At 42.2% G+C, this 16171-nt stretch overlaps 1 protein-coding gene across 3 annotated transcripts in view; it reads left to right on the top strand.

Moving 5' to 3' along the window:
• The window catches only part of NRP1 (neuropilin 1), a 168718-nt gene that overhangs the window by 71765 nt on the left and 80782 nt on the right, over positions 1–16171 (top strand). For all 3 annotated transcript variants that reach the window (XM_006120737.5, XM_089776768.1, XM_075922674.2), the window contains one exon: positions 7976–8203. In XM_006120737.5, the coding sequence (XP_006120799.1) occupies positions 7976–8203 (228 nt within the window). The remainder of the gene's footprint in view (positions 1–7975; positions 8204–16171) is intronic.

The following is a 16171-nucleotide window of genomic DNA, read 5'->3' as shown; positions in this document are numbered from 1 at the left end:
ATAGTCCAGAGATAACACTGTGTGTGAACAAAAATATTGTATTTATTTCCCCATGTGGTCATCAAGGTTACGTCTAGACCACAGGCTTTTATTGACAGAGACTTTGTCGACACATAGTGTTGACAAAACCTCTGTTGACAAAGAGCATCTAGACTACAGCCAGTTCTGTCGACAAAGCAAGCTGCTTTTTTGACAGAGAGTCCAGACATTCTCTTTTGAAAAAGCACAGTGTGGATGCAATAGCTCCTTTTTTCGACATTACTCTGTCGAAAAAAGGTATTATTCCTCACAGAGGTTTACTGCCGTCTGAGGTTTACCACCGTTGACAAAACTGCCATGTTCTGTCAAGTTACTGTCACCAGAACTCGGTGGTAATATAGACACAGGTATAGTTTTGTTGACAAAAGTCCACTTTTGTCGACAAAACCCTCTAGTATAGACACACCCTTAAATCCCACACCGATAAACATTAATTATGTTAAGGTAATATTACAATCAACATCTAACATAAACAAAAAAGTAAGGACACTTAAAATTATGACTCCCAAAGAAGCTTCAAAACTGGCTCCTGCTATCTATACTTAAATTAAGGCACACATCATCCCATCTACAGAGGTGGGAAATGTTACATATGCAAAAAGGTTATGAGTTACTGTTGCTACAGAAACACAGATACTGAATTTCCTGACCTTTGCACATTTAGTATCTCCCAGATAATATTAAATTATTGTTTACATTAAATGCATAGTCTACATACCGAGTAAATGAATAGTCAAATAAAGCAAATGAGTATATCCTATTATGTAGATACCTACTAATATGACAAACTCGGCCTTATTAGTCAGACACCTGCCATAAGACATTCTTCCAAGCTACACAGACATGAAAGGAAATATCAGATGAAAGATCCAGTATAATATAAATGGCATGTGTGATGCCAAGCTTCAGTGCAATACACATAGGGACAGCCATGAACAACACTTTGAAGGCATCCCTTAACTTGTTAAAGCTGTGTTACCCCACCTGGATCACATGGATAGGGCTAATTTTGATTGCTCAATCCTAAACAAAATCTCACTCAACAGCAGTCATAGAGAAGATTTAGAAGTGGAGTCCAAAGCTTTAAATATGACAAATGGGGTGAGCAAGAGAGTGGTGTTGGGAGAGGAGGTGCTGCCTGTAGAGTTGCCAGGTGTACGGTATTGGCCCGGACAGTCCGGTATTTGCAGCCTCTGTCCATTAAAAAACAAAACAAAAACAGAAAATACCGGATATGTAAAATGTCCAGTGTTTTCTGTTTGTCTTGGACATTCTTCCCCTGCTGCGTTTCATGGGGAAAGGGAGAGCGAAGTGTGGGGATTTAAAGGCGCTCGACTCTTTTTTTTTTTTGTGCAGTGGTTTCTTTTGTTATTGCTCAACCAATTTTTTCCCCGCCATGTTCGGTATTTTTTTATCTGGCAACCCTAGCTGCCTGATAACCAGGATCCCAAACTAAGGCCTGGCTGAATAGAAAATTAGATCAGCTTAACTATGTCAATCAGGTATAGCTGTCCCTTGGGTAGGGCGAATTCGGGCAATCACTGGGGACTCTGCATTTTTGGGGAGGGGTTCACAGGTCAGTGCCTCCCTCTCTCTCCTAGAACTTACTACTTGTTGCAGAGCAGTTGTTTTGTGGCATCAGAAGGTTCTAGCAGGAAGAGGAGAAGAGCGAGGGAATAACGCACTAAAGGAGAGGAGCAGAGCAGGAAAAGGTGGCGAAGAGGCAGGGTAAGGACAGGGTAGGGCATTGGGGGAAGAGATGGAGTGGAAATGGGATCTGGGCAGAGCTGGAGAGGAACTTGCCCCCCTCCCCCAACAGATTAGAGACACTGGTTGATTTGGCCCATGCCTCACAGCCCTGCAGTCAGGAGTGTGAAAATCCACACTGCTAAGGATTATTTTTAAGCCAACCTAGTTTCCCATTACACATCACTAGTTTGATGAAGAATTATTCCACCAACCTAAATGATACCTTTCACGGAGGCAGATTAGCTATGCTAATGGAAAAAACCCCTATTGCATGCCTCCACTGAAGGGCTATGCCTACAACTGTGCAGATGCAATATGTCAAGTATAGACAAGCCCTAAGAAGCCAAGTGTAAACTCTGAAATGAAGCAGTGAGTCAGGTGGGATGGAGACCTATGCTAAAAGACATACTCTTCCCAGGGTTGAGCAAATAACTTGGAAGTGGGTAGCAGAGACCTCTGGTTCCCTCTCACTCACTCACTCACTCACTCACACTCTCTCTCTCTCTCTCTCTGGGTATGTCTACACTACCCCGCTAGTTCGGACTAGCGGGGTAATGTAGGCATAACGCACTTGCAAATGAAGCCCGGGCTTCATTTGCAAGTGCGGTATGCCTACATTACCCTCCTAGTTCAAACTAGGAGGGTAGTGTAGACATACCCCTCTCTCTCTCTCTCTCTCTCTCTCTTTCTCTCTCTCTCTCACATGCACAGTCTCCCCAGCTCAGATCTGGCTATTCATTGGATGCTTCTGACAAAGCCTCTTTCCCCCTCCCCACATGTTTCCCCACATGTTTCACTTCATGGAGTTCACTACACCCTCAAAGCTAGTTTAACTTCTGTAGACCTTGTGCAGAGAAAATAAAGAATCAGGACCTACGGAGGGCATATTGGTGAGGGTTCTCATTTGAATGAATTTTGTGCCCCTTGTACCACATTGATTTGAAATTGCTCAGGATAAGCCAGGGACTCAGGTGTGAGGATAAGGACCTGCCTTACACTCCTGCGGGTCAGGATTTGACTGCTTATTTTTCATACAACAATAATGACAATGACTTACATTAGTTATAAAACCTTTTATTTATATTCTCATAAAGCACCTCACAAACAGAGTAAAGGCGTATATCGAAATTACTTCAGTGTGATACATCACCCATCAGGTAAAGAGTAGCAACTGTTTAACTGCAATAGTAGCACTATAGAACAGTGAGCAAAGGGAGTGAAGATGAATACTCCATCCCATGGAAACTATAGGGGAAATTTTAATTACAGGTAAAATATAATTTTTCGGATGAGAATTAGTGATGCCACTAGGGCTTTAATATTAGCATTCTTCCAAAATGTGTATGACACCTTTTAAAGATCACTGGTGTTCAGGTCCTAAAAATTAACATTTGGGCTGTGTCTACATTGGCACCCCTTTCCAGAAAAGGGATGCTAATGAGACCAGTTGGAATTGCAAATGCCGCGGGGGATTTAAATATCCCCCACAGCATTTGCATGAACATGGCTGCCGCTTTTTTCCGTCTCAGGGTTTTGCCGGAGAAAAGCGCCACTCTAGACGGGATCTTGCAGAAAATAAGCCCTTTTCCAGAAGATCCCTTATTCCTACTTTCAATAAGGGATCTTCCGGAAAAGGGCTTAATTTCCGCAAGATCCCGTCTAGACTGGCGCTTTTCTCCGGAAAAACCCCGAGCTGGAAAAAAGCGGCAGCCATGTTCATGCAAATGCCGCGGGGGATATTTAAATCCCCCACGGCATTTGCAATTCCGAAGTGTCTTATTAGCATCCCTTTTCTGGAAAGGGGTGCCAACGTAGACACAGCCTTAATGTTTGTGTCTAATTGAGGACTGAAATAATGGCGCTAACCTTCTAGGTCAACCTATCTCCGAAATGTTGAACTTACTTAGAGGGGTACCAAATCAATATAAAGTACAGTGTTTTGCATCATTTTCAAAAGCACCAGTTCTTATGATGTGATAGATATTAATATGCATATGTATGCAACAGGCCAGATTATTTTCAGTGAACAACTTAGTGGTCTCCAACTTTTTTAAGTACAAGATCAGTTTTTGAATTTAAGTCAGTCCGGGATCGACCTCAAATCGAAATATCCTTGCTCCACCCCTTTGCTGAGGCCCCACCCTCCTCACTCTGTGAATTTGGGATACTGGAGATGGGGACAGAGAGATGTCAGTGCCCCTTGCCTCTGTCTCCCTCACCCTGAACAACAAGCAGAAAGCTCCCAGGGGCATCTCTGAGGTTCTGGGCAGGAGCAGAATGGCAGTGCAGGGAGGGGCAGCTGAAGTGCCTGCCCTTGCTAGTCTTCCAGCCAAACCAATCAGGATCACCTGTCAGAGGCTCCAAGATCTACCGGTAGATCCCGTTATACTGGTTGGTGACTGACTTAGATTAAGGACATTTTCCAGGGTTCCCCTTGCTCACTTTGCTGCCATTCTCTTAGAGCAAGGCTTGGCAAAAGGGCCTCCATGGGCCAGATCCGGCCCTCCAAGAGGGTGAATCTGGCCTGTGGAGGCCCTGCCACTCCCCCGTCCCCAGGTCCTAATTGGCCTGGGGGTGGGGGGAGCGTGCCAAGCCTCCTCCGCTTTGCTTAAAAGCACCACGTGCTCCTGGCAGGATGGGAGAAGCTTTTAGACGGGTGTCCCCTCTGGCGCCGGGCTGCGCTGCCCTGGGAGAGGGTGAGCCAGGGAATGGGGAGGGAAGAGGGTCCTGACCAGACAGATCGCCAGCGCGGGGAAAGGGGCACAGCTGCTGGCGGGCTTTGTGCACAGGGTGGACTGGCCCACAGAGCTCTGTGCAGAAACAGGCGCAAATCCCCGCATCTGGCTACAGAGTGATCCTCTGCCCTGGTTGTCCCAATTCATAAGGAGTGATGCGCAGCTGGTGCTGCTGGTCCTCCACCTTCCCCAACCCCGCACAGGGGCTCCCTGGAAGAGCGAGTCACCCTGAGGCATGGGGCGTTTGTGGGGCACCTTTGAGTCTGGTGAGGGGGGTGATGATGCAAAGCTGGGCAAGACTGATTATGTCCCACCCTGTATGTGTACAGCCTCTTCCCTTCCAGACATTCCCTCTTGGTGGTATCCTAGGTCTGCACAAACCAGATGCAAAAGACCTTAGGTCCTCTAGTGCAAAGTCTTGTCCTCCCCAGGCCATGCTGATCACAGGCTTGATTGAGCCCCCTTTGCTTGCTACACTCCAAGGACCAGGGGAACCACTATACCCAGGGACCTTCCCGTTTTCCGAAGGAATAGTCCCATGTTTCTTGCGGGCTGCTTGGTGGTGGTTCTTATGGGGTTTTTTTTTAACTCTTGGTTGAACAAGGAGTGCATGTGAGACTGCCATGGCACACCTCAGTCCTGTTTGGACATGTCCTCCTTACTGAGTAGGCTGATGTTCACTGAGCTAAATGTTCTTAGCAAACTGCTGCCAGGACACATATTTGGTTCAGTGGCAGCATAAAGAACTAACAAAGTTACCAAGAGATGCACCAGAAAAGCCATTAATCAGAGAATCTTTTAGCCTAGGAGAGAGGCTGATGGGATATAAGTTTCTATGTTGGGAGGGAGGGATAGTAAGTAGCTTATGGCACAGGACAAAGACAGCTGTAGATTTAATAAGATGCAAGAGTCACTATGGGTATGTCTACACTACCCTGCTAGTTCGAATTAGCAGGGTAATGTAGGCATACCGCACTTGTAAATGAAGCCCGGGATTTGAATTTCCCGGGCTTCATTTGTCTAAGCCGGGTGCCGCCATTTTTAAATCCCAGCTGGTTCAAACCCCATGCCGCGCGGCTACATGCGGAATGAACTAGGTAGTTCGAACTAGGAAGCCCGGGAAATTCAAATCCTGGGCTTCATTTGCAAGTGCGGTATGCCTACATTACCCTCCTAGTTCGAACTAGGAGGGTAGTGTAGACATACCCTAAGGCATTAGGGAGACTGGTGATGACAAGGAAGGAATCCATACAGGTCCACTGGTTACCTCTCTGATGGGATTCATTTTGTCAAATCCCTTTAACCCAGTCCCTCTGCTGTTAGTGAGTTCACTCCCTCCCTATGGGAAATTTGGGGGGGGAAGTCACTCCCTCACCTCCAGAACAATCATTGTCTGGGGGTGGGGAACCCGGAAATATCTTGGCTCCACCCCTTCTGCTTGATGCCCTGCCCCTACCAGTGCAGCCCAGGGCCACTTGAAAAATTTCCGAAGTGGCCCCCGGAAAAAAATTATTGCCCACTCCTGTCTTAGGGTATGTCATTGCAGAAGGAGTGCCAGCTAATTCGAGTTAGGGCTTTAAGTCAGACTCCCATTTCACTGCTGCGTGTAGACGCGGGCAGTTACTCCGGGCTAGTGAATTTCTAAAATGGCAACCGACCGGGAACATGCAAATCAAGCGCAGGATATTTAAATCCCGGGATTGATTTGCAACTTCGGTATGCTTCATTTGCCTCCCTAATTCGAAGTAGAGGGAAAGTGTAGACATACCCTTAGGGAATAGGGCATCCTCATATGGATGTAATTGGTGGCTCAGCAACCAAAATCTGCACACTGCTCAGTAGTCATGCAGCACTGATATTAAGTGCAACCAGGGCCATCTACAGGTTTTTGTACTGGCTGGCTGTTGCCTGATCTTTACCTGATTCCGTGACACAACAGCTCCATCTGGGCTGTTACCAGACAGTCACAGTCCCTTATACTCCAGCCTTCCCCTATCCCACTCTCCATTAAATGCAGATGTAGGGAAGTGCCTCTGTTCATGTAACCCATGCTCTCTCCCTATCTAATGATGGCTAGGCCACTTAGGGTATGTCTGCACTAGCCCACTAGTTCGAACTAGGGTGGCTACAGTAGGCATTCGAACTTGCAAATGAAGCCCGAGATTTAAATATCCTGGGCTTCATTTGCATGTTCCCGGGCAGGCGCCATTTTTAAATCCCCTTAGTTCGAACTGACTGCCTGCGCCTACACGCGGCAGTCAGAAGTTAATCCGAAGTAAGTCCTTAGTTCGGATTAACTGTTACACCTCATTGTAGAATACTTCTAATACTCCAGTCATCTGAAGTTGATTGCACCCATGAAAGCCCACGATACCAACCACATGTTTTGTTAGTTTTTAAGGTGCTACTAGTCTATTTGTTGTTTTTTAAGTTTTTCCTGTTACAAACTTAACTCAGTTAACCCTCTGAAGCTTTTAATACATAGGTCCCATGTTTGGTCTTGATTACCAACAACTCATCTAGGAGGATTAGCAGTACACTAATCTGGTGAGAATGTTGTGTAGGCAGTTCCGCTATCAACATACCTGCATAGCTGGAATTCGGTGGGTTTCTAGGAATACAAGGAATGGGGAAATATGACATGCCAGCAAAACGAGTCAGGCAGATGTGCTGACCTGGCCTTTTAAATTCATCCCATTGTCATCCTCTGCTCAACCAACAACAGTTTTTGGAATACCAAATTAAGCCAAGACTGGTACTTTGGAGAAGGTTAATGTGTCAACATTGATATTAGGTGACTTCTAGAAACACTGCCCATAATCACACCGTTTATCATGCCTTCACTAACAGCAACACTTTACTGGTGCACCTGTGTCAACACCACTCAGAATGAGTCAGTCACCCTTGGTACATGTACGAATTACCTTTCACATTTAGTTTGTCAAAGAGGCATAGGTCACATCTGGCAGAGTTACTGAGTCACTGCTCTAGGAATCTGAAACCACTACTCCTTCTACTGAATTCACTCATCCGCTTTTGTAAAACATTCTGTTTCACCAATAAAAGGCTGTCAACCTTAAGATTTAAAGATTTAAGCTTGAAGGGGCTATAATTATTTCTCTGGGGCTCTGTCGAGATTTCTGCAGCTTACCCTTTCATTGTTCCCACATGACTTCGTATTTTTCACAATTTTTTTCTAGAGCTGGCATAAGTTTTCATATTGCACTGCACAAATTGAAAATTGGAGATCACACAATAAATGTGAATTACATTTTAATACCTATCAATAATAGGAACAAGCTGGCTGGATGATTAATATAGCGATTAAAATGAGGTGTTTCATTGAAAAGCCACTTTGCTGTTAGAAAGACAAAATGATCTAATTTGTTTTCTAGTTACCCAGCTTACTTTGTAGAATAGTGCTAAATTAAGCATTTTTCTTTATCACACAGGCCCTGAATGTTCCAGAAATTTCACTTCACCAAGTGGAGTGATAAAATCTCCAGGATTCCCTGAAAAATATCCAAATAGCCTTGAATGCACATACATTGTCTTTGCACCAAAGATGTCAGAGATTATTCTGGAATTTGAAAGCTTTGAACTAGAACCTGATTCAAATCCTCCAGGAGGAGCGTTCTGTCGATATGACCGACTGGAAATCTGGGATGGATTCCCTGAGGGTAAGAGAAAAATGAGCTGCACTATACAGGATTCATTACTCCACAGTGGGCTCCAGAAGGCATGTTGTCTATACAGAGATTTTCATTTGATTTAAACAAAATCGGTTGACTGAAAGGGGGCGAGAAAATACACCTTAATTGTACACAAAACTGCACATGACTAGCACAAAACAATATGCATGATATTTTATAAACTGTCTTTACTATCAAAGAATTGGTTTGCAGCCACATTATGACCTCAAATACAATATTCAACTCCCGTTCATTTCACCAAAGACAGAACTGGACTTTCTGTGCTAAAATAATTTAGACAGTGAAGTCTTATGGTACACTTTGAGCACTAATTCAAGGGATACATGAGTACTATATGATGATATCCTGTAGTCTGCTGCTGCTGTTGTCTTGAGTTTACTGAAGTTTAACATCAGGTTTCCTTTAGGTTGAACACCTCCCCTTAGGGTGCACATATCAGAACTTGGCAGTCCTTAGGAATCGTACAAGCAGTAATGTGCAATCAGCTATTCTTGATGCCTTTTACAAGCTTTATAGCTGCTTATGACGGGCACAAAGAGAAGCATCTTTCAGTTGTCGTTTTTCCTCTGTATTTTATAACAAAGCCAAATACACCAGGATGGAACTTGTCTCACTGTGTTATAGTGTGGTAATGAAAGCTTTTCTGTGGGTGTGATAACCTGCTTTGAAGGATGTTTTCTTTGAGTTTATGAACAGCAATGAGTAGGTGTTTACAAAATGTTAATGCTGTCCAGTAATAACACTTTCATTTTAATGAAAATATTTAACATCTGAAACCCACTTTTGTTGCAAGTTTAAGGATGTATATTTCTCCACACAGATTTTTCATCACAATGGTATTTACACATTTGGGAAGCTGACATTTTCATAAAAGCTTTTGTTCCACAACAGTAAATGAATCTGATTTTTAATGTGTGTTTGTATATTTCCTCTTGTTTGGGGTGGAATAGGTCTGCTATGGTTCTCTTAAAAACTTTCCAGTAACAAGAGAAGAGTCAAACCAGTGGCTGACGGACTATTCGATGTTTAATTCCTCATTTAGGAAAACAGAATTGTAACAATATTATACCAATGTCTGGAAGATTTAATAATAGGTTTGTCTTCATATAGCCCAAATCTTTCCAGTCTAAATTCCTTTAAATCTTTAATTTAAATTGACACGCACAAAGAAGATCCAATCAACCAACTTATGTGGAATATTTTCAGAAAGAAGCACATTATTATCAATGTCAAGGGGTTTTCAAAGTGATTTTCTAGTTGAAGAAAATGATCGAGTCAACTTGAAGAAAAATTAACAAGTATTATTAGCCTTCCCAAATACCCATGGTTCTAAACTATGTTTGTCTCTCTTCTTAAGAAGCAGGGTTCCGTCATCTGATAAATATGTTTATCTATTTATAAATAATTTAGCTGCCCCTACTGTGTAGACAACATTGAATGTCTCCTCACATGCATTCTGTTGGGGGCAGTGATAGTTCTAGGAATGTATTTGAAACATCATTCATAGAAGAATAACTCTTCAACCAGCAGAGTTTATTCTCCTTTCTTATTCTATCACAATACAAGTATAAATGCTGAAGCTATTTTTGCTATTGAAATAATTATGATTTATTTATATTGAAGCACATTTTAGTAACCCCAGTAAGACCCCATTATTCTAGGCTGTGAAGTAACAAAGTAGTCTCTGCCTCCAAAAGTCTAGGTAAACAACAAGCCTCTGCAAACAGATGAGAACAAACACATATAGATTTATATGGTATTTTTAACATAGGCATTATCTGAAAAAGATGTTTGGGAAAACACAGTAATTGCAATAGTACGGACATAACTCCTGCCCTTTAGCAACGTATGCATGGTTTGTTTTGCATGTGAAAGCAAAGAATTTGAAGTGGGTTAACATAAATTTTTATGTAATGTTATTGAACAGTTTCATGGGAAATATTTGTAGCTGTAGCCATAGTTCCAGGTTTAAGAAGGCAGCTGCCTAGGACCTCATGCAGAAGAGGATATCAGAATGGAACTAAGGCAGTTTATGGATCTAGAGCAGGGTGGAAACCGGATTCTCTGTTTTGCAGTAAATTCAGTAATATAATTTTTTGTTAAGTTTGAAAGGGAACAATTTGAAATTTCCCATCAAATGAAATGTCAAAAGAAGTTTTGGTTTGGGTCATGCCAAACATTTCATTTGGATAAAATTCCAGAGTTTCACAACACTTTCAGTGTAGTACAACATAGTATAAAATAGTATGCTATTGTAAAGAACTGAAATATAAAGTTGTTTCAATGGAAAATTAACATGAGCCAAATAATATTTTGACCATGTCATAATGCTCCATTCTGGGTTTTTTTTTTTTTTTTTTCAAAATAAAATGCAATTGAAATGAATATACCTGTGAAATATTTAGCTTTTGATTACTTGGTATTTTCCAGTGGAAAAGCCTTCCATTGGAATTTTTGACCAGCTTTAATGCTTACTCTTGCATAGTTTAGTCTCAGAGGCCTGGTCTACACTAAGACCTGAGTCTGAAATTAGCCCTTCAAGGTTGATTTTATAAGTGATGCATCCACACTACCAAGCCCATTATTCCAGTATAAGGGGCCATGGAATTTGAACCCTGTAGTCCTGCTTTTCATGAGGAATAATGCTATTCCTGAATTTGTAAGTCTGAAATAACATTAGCATGGTCCCTGCTGTGCTGCTAATTTGAATTAATTTGCCTCCAGGAGGTCTCCCACAGCTCTCCAGAATGCTTCCTAGGGCTCTGAGTCTGAGGTAGCGCATCTACATTAATGGAGCCTGCCTCAGACTACCTCTGATTATTCCCTCTAGTGAGGACACAGAACTTCAAATTAGTGAAATCGGGTGCCCAGAAGTCAAACTTGGTAAATCTGAAATAATTGTCTCGTGTAGACATAGCCAAAGTGATCTTTCACAGTCATGGAATTTCAGCTCAGCTGCAATTCTGTTCCCCTCCAGTGACTTGATGCTGGCCGGTGCTGAGCACTCTGACCTTGATGATCCTACAAGGCAATTAAGCACATGCTTATTTGAAAGCATGTGAGCAATCTCACTGACTTCAAAAGGATTTCATTGGGGGAAGTTCATGTGTTTGCATGTAAGGCATGATTGTTAGTGCTTTGTTGGGAACAAGGCCAGAATGCTTAGCATTCTGCAATATAACATTGTTTTTGCAGAACTGTGAATGGTGGGCATCTTTAGATCTCAGGTGGTCCTCTCTTTAACACAGCAGCAGCTGGTGTAAACCATTCTGGAGAGTATCTCGAAACTAAAATTAACCCTTGCAAATGACTGAACAGACACAGAGCCATCTTTTTGGAGGAGGAAGTGACGGAGGGCATTGAGTGGGTTGGTGTGAGCAGGGGAACAAAAAAGCAGTAAGTCAGTATGTGATTTTGTGTTGGTGTCTTAGCCTAGGGCACAAATGTACCTAAGGCATGCCCTAGTTAAGAGCAATCCATTGATGACTTCTAAAAAAAAAAGTTCACTCAAAACCATGAAGAACTGAAGTGATGAATTGCACATATTCATCCTGCAGCTTTCTTTGAAGCTTTATGGATTGTCTTCCAGAGGTTCAAAAGTAATTTAAAGAATTTTACATATGTTTCGAGAACCACAGGCTCAGCATTAAAGCTCTGGTCAATACCACAAGTGCTTGCACTGAATTATAGAACTAAAAACACTTTGCAGTGGGTCACATCAGCACAAAGAAAGATGCCATTAATCTAACTGCCTTTTTGTTGTTGTGGTTGTTTTCCATATTGGTAATGAACTTTTAAGGAATAGTTTGTAACAGCTCATATATGACTACTGGAAGCTCTAGGTTAGGTGTTCATTTTCACATCCCATTAATCATCTTAAACACTAAATTATATGTAAATGTTCAGGCAATAAAAAAACCCTGCTATCCTGTGACATTCTTTAAATGGCATACAGTACACTTTAAAAAGCAGATTTTAATGTTCACTAAGATGGCTAATTAATTTACACGCTGAATTATTATTTGAAGATGGATATCACTGAAACTTTTTTCAAATGGATTTAAGCAAGATATGAATTTGGCTCCTAGAGCTAATGTGAAAGGATACTAAAAGTGCATAAATTATGCAACATTGAGGTGAATCTGATGGATTGAAGGGAAACAGTAGATTTTCAGCTCAATGTGGCTTCACCTCTACAGAGAGGAAAAGGAGGCACAACTAGGGATATACTTCATAATGAGTGTGTTAAATCACCAGGCATGCACTGTAAATACTGAACCCAATGACATATACATACCCAGAACATCCAAGGAATTTATTCTAGCTTTAAAATGGACAGAACCAGTATCTGCATTCTGGGATGGTTCTGCAAAATAATTTTTGCTACCCTTCCAAACCATTAGTCTAAATGTAATGAATTCCTTTCCATTGTTTTCACACCTCTCCCATGCAGAGTAACCAAGAAAGGAAGCAGAAATCTCAGGAACAGATAGAACACAGGCAACCAAGAGGATGAAGTCAGGGAGGGCTTGCACAGATGCCTTTGCTCAGTTGGCAATGTCAGAACTGGCCTCTGATGAATATAGATCAACAAGAAGATTTAACTGGAATAGCTCGGGTTCTTAACTCCACTTATTTTTGTTTTTTGGAAAATAAAATGAAAATGTGTATGCTTCATTTGAATCATTGTGCTCGTGTGGGAGTAGGCACAAGGGGTTTGGTATGCAGGCTGCCCTGGGGAGAGAGGACTACCCCAGCACTCTCTCACCACAGTGACTTGGAGCCTTGTAAGAAGTGCCAGTCCATGCCCGCTGCAGTGGGCACAGCCAGGGGAGGGATTCATGTCCCCTGGCTGTAGGGTTTCCAGGTGTCTGGTATTCACCCGCACAGTCTGGCATTTTTGCCTCCTGTCTGGTAAAAATATTCAGAGAATTCTGGACACCTGAGATGTCCGGTATTCTCTGAATTTTTCACCGGCAAGGAGGTGAAAATGCAGGGCACCTGGCAACCCTACAAACACTCAGCACCCGCCCTCCCTTCCCTCCTGGTCCCCATTACCCTCAGCCTCCCGACCCCAGCCCCCATGCTTACCTGGTTCCGCAAAGCTGCTGGCACAAAATGGCTGTCAGCCAAAAGATCTAGGGTAAGCAATGCTTTTTTTTTTCTCTCTCTCTCAACAACTTTGGTCTCCCCCCCTCTTTTTCTCCCCTTCAACAGAATTTTTTCCCGGTGTTTTTTTTGGGGGGGGAGGGGGTTCAGTATTTTTGTTTCAACCATCTGGCAACCCTGTCTGGCTGGGGAAGATCCATATTTGTCTGATGTCCTGCGCTCCCCCGTCAGAGTGAAGAATAAAGTCAGCTGTGCACTTTTCCCTTGCTCCCTGACAAAGGGGAACAGTCTACAGTGGGAAAAGCAGAGCTTGTCAGCCCCCCTTGCCCTGCCTTAGGAGCACCTTGGGGTGGGAGGATTGGGGCTGGTGCAGTCCCTCTTTCACTTTCCAGGTGATTCGGTCTCTTTTCTGTATGATTTTCTAAGAAGCAGTCCTATTCCAGGCACATCCCATTTTCCTGGCACAACCAGGATCTTGTTTTAAGTTATGATAAGAGGAAGCTGTATACCAAATTTGGTGGCCCTATCTCATATCGTTTAGGAGGACTTCTTGAACTAACTGACAGACAGATACACAGACAAACTCTCTCAAAAGTCTAGTAGATTCCAAGGATGTATCTACACTTCAAACTGGGAATGTGGTTCCCAGTTTGGGAATACATACTCATATGAATTGTGACTGAGCCAGGGCTCCAAAAATTAGATTGTAGCAATGGCAGTGTGAGTGATTGGAGAGGCCAGCCACCAACACATGCCTATGGTCTTGGACAGGTACGTACTTGGGGCTGCTAACCTTTTCTGACATTCATGCCGGCACAGCTACTCTATTTTTAGAGTGTGTCTTTGAGTTAGGAGTCACACCCCAACTCCCAAGTGTAGACATACCCTAAGTGACCAGTTTCTGGTCCAGTTTCTCACATGGAATGCTAACAAAATTACATGAATCCTTATTGCAGGAGGCTACAAACAGATTTCTAGGCCTAATCTCCAACAGGACCAATTTAGGCTATTCTTTTAGCATCAATATTCGAGAATGGAGATGTATTCTTCTGTCTGGATTTTGTATTGAAATGTATGTATTCCTTTGCCACACACTGCATAAGTGAGATTTCCTCCCTTGCTTCTGAATGGGAAGGATTAGTAGGACACTACAAGAAATAGAGACACAGTCTATCTAAATAAGCTAAGATATTGTCTCTTGGATTATCGTTCAAGCTGTTTTCTCCACTGTGCATTATTTGGTGTGGTGACACTTTATACATTATTAAGTAATTTATTCTCATTCAGAAGTCTGCAGTACTTAAATGGAAATAAACCCCTCATAGTATCATAGGTACTTATATAAGAAGAATAAGAACCTCTATTTAATCTAGTTCTGCTAGGATCAATATTGCATTAGTTCAGTAGGTTAAGGCTTACATGTTGTGTAAGAAAATTCAATACCTCTTTGTATCATGTTTTGCAAAGCTTTTGGCTCCTGAATTTACACAGCTAGCAAAGAGAATAGCACTGTGATAACCAGAGGCGATATTCAAAAGAATGAAATGCAGAATTACAAGTATGTTTTAAAAATTATAAGCCAGTGAGTCATGGTGAATCTTATAAATATGAGTCTGCTTTAAACAAAGTTCTCTTCTGTTTGCCATTTCAAAGGGTCCTTCCCTGCAGGAAATGGGGGAGGGGGAGAAACTCTTGAGTGCCAAAGCATGGAGGCCACATATCTCCTATTCTCTTGTAGTCTTCAACAAAGTCAGTGGCTATAATGATCAAAGACCATAGAGGGAAGAAGATAGGTCACAGCTGTTTGCCCATCCAAGCAAAATAAAAAGACAATGAAGGGTCAGGCTGTATCCAGACTGAAGAGATGTTTTTAAAGGATAGTACTGCTAGTGCTCCAGAAGAACAACTTTCTCATATCAAATAATAAGATCATAAGTGGGTTCATGGTTTCTAGGGCAGGAAATAATCCAACATACATCTTCTGCAGCGTGTTCCATTACATCTATACATCCTGAGCAGCCAGGGTGAAAAAGAGAGTTGAGTTGGCTGGTGACTATTATTTTAAATGTGATGCAATTGCCTAGGCAACTGGAAGTTGATGCTATAAAAGATTGTGCAGTTGCGGGAGGTGGGAATCTACATTAGCAGAAAGCTCTACATCATCTAAGCTGCTTCCTTCTGGCAGTACTGGCCTAGTAGAGAAATGTGGCAGGTATTGGAGGTTATTCCAAGTTGCAACTGTTTTATTTGCTGGCAAAAACCAGTAAGTTTCTAGAGAAAGTATGTTAGCTGTTGTTTTCCCTTGCATATTTAATGATTAAGCTTTGTAAATTTGTTAGGTTTTAAACTGAAAACTAACCAGGCTTCAAACAATGTTGATATGGCAGTGTGGTAGTTTAGCTCTGTAAGGGCATGCCTACTCTAGGAAATTATTTCAAAATAACTTATTTTGAAATAATAACTCCTGAAATAACTATTTCAAAATAAGTGTTATTTCTCATGGAAAGCAGGAGTTATTATTTCAAAATAACCAGACCCTAATTTTGAAATAACGGGCTTGATAGTGTGGACACTCTGCTTGTAATTTAGAAATAAGGCTAAGGGTGAAGATGTTGGTTTTATGGCTTACCAGTATTATAGCTAAGTTTTTGCACAACCTCTAGTACTGTATACATTCAGTGTTAGTTAGCAGAGATTTATTGCTGTTTAGCAGTTTAAGGCTTTATCCAAAAGGGATGCACAAGCATAGCAAGGCCTTATATGTTGGCTGTGCAGTCACCAAATTAGTCAGGGGGGGAGGAGGAGCAATGGAAATCATTGCACTGA

This window comes from Pelodiscus sinensis, chromosome 2 (assembly GCF_052426305.1).
Source record: "Pelodiscus sinensis isolate ZL-2025 chromosome 2, ASM5242630v1, whole genome shotgun sequence".
NCBI lineage: Eukaryota > Metazoa > Chordata > Testudines > Trionychidae > Pelodiscus > Pelodiscus sinensis.
The sequence above is the reverse complement of the archived record's forward strand: the minus strand, read 5'-3'. Positions and strand labels throughout refer to the sequence as shown.